The sequence below is a fragment of the Solanum pennellii genome, chromosome 4 (assembly GCF_001406875.1).
Source record: "Solanum pennellii chromosome 4, SPENNV200".
NCBI classification, from domain to species: domain Eukaryota; kingdom Viridiplantae; phylum Streptophyta; class Magnoliopsida; order Solanales; family Solanaceae; genus Solanum; species Solanum pennellii.
In genome coordinates this window covers 18,533,117-18,538,919 of record NC_028640.1, presented here as the reverse complement: position 1 = coordinate 18,538,919, position 5,803 = coordinate 18,533,117, and the positions used below count along the sequence as shown (strand labels likewise).

Sequence of the window (5,803 nt, the reverse complement as noted above, 5' to 3'; positions counted from 1 at the left end):
TCAATTCTGGTTTTTCACAAAGTCATCATGATTACTCTCTCTTTACCAAAGTAGCTAGATCTGACACTGTTCTAGTCCTTGTTTATGTAGATGATCTCTTGATCACTGGTTCTTCCTCCACTCTTATATTGGATACTAAGAACCTGCTCAACCACCATTTCAAGATCAAGGATTCGTGGGAGATGAAGTAATTCCTTGGTCTTGAAATTGCCAGAAGCAACAAAGGTATTTCAGTCTGTCAAAGAAAGTTTTACCTTTATTTGATTTCAGATCTAGGCCTCACAGGTTCAAAACCTGTCAGTACTCCATTAGAAGCAAATCACAAGCTTACTAGTGTGATGTATGATGAGAGTATAGCTGATAGCTCAGGAAAAAAATTGAATGATGAGTTCTTAAAAGACCCTACTAGTTATCAGAAACTAAATGGGAAGTTACTCTATCTTACAATGACAAGACCTGATATTGCTTATGCAATACAAAACCTCCGCCAATTCATGCATTCGCCTAAGAAGTCTCACATGGAAGCTGCATTAAGGGTGGTTAGATACCTGAAGAATGCCCCTGGCTTAGGAATCATCTTGTCATCAGAAATTTCACATGCACTGACTGTTTATTGTGATGCTGATTGGGCTACTTGTCCCATGACAAAGAAATCACTTAGTGGTTTTGTGGTTAAACTAGGAGATTCATTGATATCTTGGAAATCCAAGAAGAAAAGTACCATATCCAGAAGTTCTGCAGAAGCTGAATACAGAAGCATGGCAAGTGCTACAACAGAGATGATTTGGTTGATTGGCTTGTTTGCAGAACTGAATTGGAAGATAACATTGCCTGTGAGTTGTTCTGTGATAGTAAGGCAGCCATACAAATAGCAGCAAATCCTATATATCATGAAAGGACGAGACACATTGAAATTGATTGTCATTTTATTAGAGAAAAAATACAAAAGGGAATCATACAGACAAAACATGTAAGGACAGATCACCAATTGGCAGACATCTTGAAAAAAGGCCTTGGACACACACAACATGATTTTTTACTATCCAAGCTTGGAGTATTCATTTTGTTTCATACGACTAAGCTTGAGGGTGTGTGTGAAGATGAAGGTTCTAGAATGTGAAGTCAGCTGTCAAGTAAGAATGTTAGTCATTTTGTTAATTAGTTAATTATGTCAGAAGTTAGTGAGAAGAGAGTAGAATATCACATTGTAATTTGTATATATACGTATTAGTGCATACAATGTAAAGGCTAAGAGAGAATGGAATAATAGAAAATGCTATTTCTGTTTTGCTTTCAGTTTTTTTCCTCTGTCAATTCTCCATAGCTGCAACTTCCATTGAAGAAGATATTGTAAGCTTTCTCAACACAATGCCTATTCATTCTTTTAGTACTTAGAACCTGCAAAATTGAAACATTAAATATAGTTGTTAGTAGGGTGAATTGCCTCCCACCAACCGTACTATTTTTTTTTTATCGTGGCACGACTCATATATTTTCTTATTTATTATTATCTTAGTGCCTCCGGAAAAATGTTTGATTTGACGTCGCAACAAATTGATACTTTATAGTTGTCGATTCATGGAAGAAATGAAAATGCATAGCTTACTTATATTTTAAATTTTATTGCTCATTAACCGTTTGAGCGTGGAATTTCACTCATGCCCTCATCTGGTTACATCATTTTACACCCTTATGACTTTGTCAGGAGTTGGTAGGTACTATTTAGAGTAGGTGTTGTATGTTACTATAAACATTCCAATATTGCTAACTTGATTATAAACAATATTGCTTATCCGTAAGTCTGACAACTGGTCTGACCCATGTAACCAAGGTAATTGATACAACCTTCAACCCTCAGAGGGAGGATCGATGTGAATAAAAAATCATGAGGTTACCACTACTTGGCTAAAAAGTTAGAGCAAAGTTAAGAAGGTGTTGGTCCATGGGCCATTATTATAGTGCTCGAGTATAGAGAGTTTGAGGAGTTGGTCTTTCCGACCAAAATCCCTTTCTAATCACCAATCTTCAACTTGTTCAACAAATATATATATATATATATATGTTGGAGTCTGTTTTAATTAAGTCATCTTTTGATTATTCATAGTCATGGTTCTTTTTTGAGAGTTTATTTTGATATTGAACCAAGACAAATTTATTTTTTTTAATTCCAGTCTAGAGTCAGACTTTTTTCAATGAAAAATTGGTACACGTAATCTTTTATTATGGAAATAACTCCTATTTATTCTTGGTAAAATTGAGTAAGTTTGACTTATATGGTGATATGCTTAAGGCATAAAACTTGTTTAATTTAAAAATTGAACCCCCTCTGTAGAATAATTGTATGAATTTCAATTGCATATATTAACATGCATATCTCTTCTAGTGACATAGATAATTTGTTAAATGCTTATAGAGTACAAGGTTGAGATTAATTAAATAGTTTAATGTAGTCTAGTGTCATTGTGTGAGTTATTTTGTATTTATATATTTAAGCTAAAACATGTCCAAGGATAACTGAGAGATGAATATAGCTCTTCCTACTTTGTGTAACTAAAGTCACTAGTAGCTGAATTGAATCTTTCCAATGATTATAATATCCTTAGTGAACTATTTTGAGGTTTTAATCTTTTTTTATAGACTAATTGTAATTATGAACTCATACCCCTTTTTTTTAAGTCAAACTTCTCTTAAAAAATATTCCTTTTTGACCCTGAAAGTGCAATATGAGGCATAAAAAGTCTAAATTTGGGTCGACAAGTGAAAAAGAAAAATAACAATAATAACTCTTTTATAAAGTTTATTTTATTTGATTTGCTTCACTTTTTCTTATATTCGTTCGGAAATAACTAGGGGTGCGCATCGGTCGGTTCGGTTCGGTTTTACATATAATCGGTTCGGTTTATCGGTTTTCGATTTTAAAATATGCTAACCCAGTAACAAACCAATAAGAAATTTTTTATCGGTTTATCGGTATATCGGTTTTTGATGTTATCGGTTCGGTTTCGGTTAACCTAATAAGAAAATGTCGATCAAATAATATATAATAGTACGTATGTTATAATTACATGTTACCAACTTACCGCCAAAACATAATAGAAAACTTTGAATGTTGATCAAATTACTAACATTCACAAACTTGCAAAAGCTATCGCCTACAATTACGAACTAGAATTAAAACTAAATTAAAATATTTCAATGAGACAATCTTGAACAGTTGCTTGATCCACCAGATAATCAACAAAGTTCTCACCAATTTCCTAACCAAAAAATCACATAGCCTAAAAAGCTAATATTGAATCTATTTATGTATTAAATTATGTATATTTAATATTGAGGAAGGGTAAAGTAGTAAATAACTATAGTCTTATTGGGTTATCGGTTTACCCAATAACCCAATAGGAAAAACCGAAACCGACCCAATAACCCAATAATTATTTTTTCTAAACCCATTAAAAACCCAATAACCCAATAACCCAATAACAATAACCCAATAACATTTTATCGGTTCGATTTATTGGTCGGTTCGGCTTTTGCACACCCCTAGAAATAACTTATTTCAAATACAAAATATTTGAAATTAAATTTGAAATCAAAGTAAAAGAAAAGGCAAAGAAAATAAAAAGAGTAAATAAAATCAATAGAAACAACCATAAATGATAAGTAAAGAAGATAAAAAATGATGATAATAAGAATAAAAAAGATTATGTGTGCTTGAGAAAATTTTAATGACAAGGTAAAGAATCTATCTATATATAAAAGAAGATTAAAAAGTGTCACACATGTCAACACCTTAAATTTTCTTGAATTTATAAGTTATAAATTTTTAAAATCTAAAAATAAAAATTAAATTGCTAACTATTCATACAATTCTTTTAATCAGTTATTTATTTATTCAAATTTTGAATAAAAAAGGACTAATTTTAACGTGGTTGATTCCTAAACATTAGGAGGAGAAAACTGAATTTAAGATCCTTTATTTAAGGAAACAATTTTAACGAGTAAATCATCATTTCAAAAGTAACTGCATCTTTTTTAGAAAGAAAATGGATTGCAGTGAAAAATCATGCCTAACTTTTTCATTCCCCGTTTCCTCATATGAATCATGTTACACAATATTTATTTGAAATATTACTCATAAATTTTCTCTTATTTGATATCTAAATGTTTGTAGATTCTATATGTCATTCTTTTTTATTATTATTTTTTCTAGATAGTTTTATAGGATGATTTCTATAAAATAATGAATGCTAATGAAGTTACTTTTCAATGACTTATTGAAGTTATTGTGGTTGTGGAAGATCTATAATTATTCCAGTCAAAGTTACCAGATTAAGAAGAGGTTGATTTGATTATATATGATAAATAAAAAGAAAAATTGTATATAATTATATACTATTAATTTAAATTAAAAGATATAATTGTTGTTTGATTTAATTGTGTCCCTTAGCAAACTGTTGTCAGTGCCTATCTCCCTAAAATACTCGCTCGTCACTCTCCCTGTCTCGATCGGCAGTCTCATTCGCCTCTCTCGCTCTATACAAATAGAAATGTATAAATTATATTTTTTTTGTATAACACAAGAAAAAAAAATTATATATACACATGCAAAGACATATATTTTCGTACTATACACTTGTAATTATTCAATATAAATATTTTCCCGCCCAGTTCTCTTTTAGCATGTCTCTCTTTTTCGTTTTATACAAACACAAATTATATAAAATAAAATTTATAATTTATGTTTGTATAAAGCAAGAGAGAGGAAGATTTGATAGACAAACGTTTAATTTTTTATTCAATTGTATACAAATTCCAATTTTATGCAGATATACAAACACATAAAATTGAATTAAGATGGTGGCAACGATTTATACAAACAATAGGCTAACAACAATTTATACAAATGACTTGCCAGCGAAATTTATACAAATCTGAAGAGGATCTAGCAAATTATATAATTTCATACTCCATAGAAAACATAAAGATTGCTATGGGGCGCCATTACAAACTATAACTACAACATACAAATTTGTTTTTTTATGTTTGTTGTATGTGAAATTTGCTCTAAATAAAACATGTTTGATTATTTATATTTTTCTTCTATTTTTTTCAGTTTAGAGTATTTTCATATATTTTATTATATATATCCAAAAAATGCACTTGACAATCAATAATCAATTATTTGTTTTTGTTTTATGTATTTTACTCTGATTTTTTTGCCTTAAAATTTGAACATGCTACAATCATATCACTTAATTCTTTATTCTAAAAATCAACAACTAATTTCGTAGGTTGAAGATTTTGGAAATTGTTTCAAACCTCATTCTCATATAACAATTACAAAGTTGAGAAGGACCAGGATAGATGAACAAACTATACTCCTTCGAGTTTAGATAAACAAAATGAGATAATGCATCTTGCCACATCCGGGGAGCACCACCTAGACATAACAGGGGTCGGCATCCTCATCAAGGACTAAGACTAGTCTCTTAGCTTATATCATTACATTCATTGGTTAAAATTTGCAGAAAATTTTTAAAACTTCTCTTTATCTATGTTGAGGTTTACATAGACCTCTACCATACACACAATATGTCACGACCCAAAACCGGGCCGCGACTGGCACCCACATTTACCCTCCTATGTGAGCGAACCAATCAATCTAAACCTTAACATTTCATTTTAATATCAACATAAAGCAATGCGGAAGACTTAAAATCATTAATAAAAGACAATTCAATAACTTCTAAAATTCAACATCTATTATTTCCCCAAAATCTGGAAGTCATCACCACAAGAACAT

General features: G+C 30.6%; 1 protein-coding gene across 1 annotated transcript; it reads left to right on the top strand.

Moving 5' to 3' along the window:
• The first annotated feature begins 338 nt into the window (after nucleotides 1–338).
• Nucleotides 339–872, top strand: LOC107016555 (uncharacterized mitochondrial protein AtMg00810-like). The gene has a single exon (XM_015216989.1). It carries the CDS (start codon nucleotides 339–341, stop codon nucleotides 870–872), a length of 534 nt encoding a protein of 177 aa, XP_015072475.1.
• The last annotated feature ends 4,931 nt before the right edge of the window (nucleotides 873–5,803 follow it).

Bases quoted from the DNA above. Each gene is read 5' to 3' on its own strand.
- LOC107016555 (XM_015216989.1), top strand. From the start codon at position 339: ATGTATGATGAGAGTATAGCTGATAGCTCAGGAAAAAAATTGAATGAT.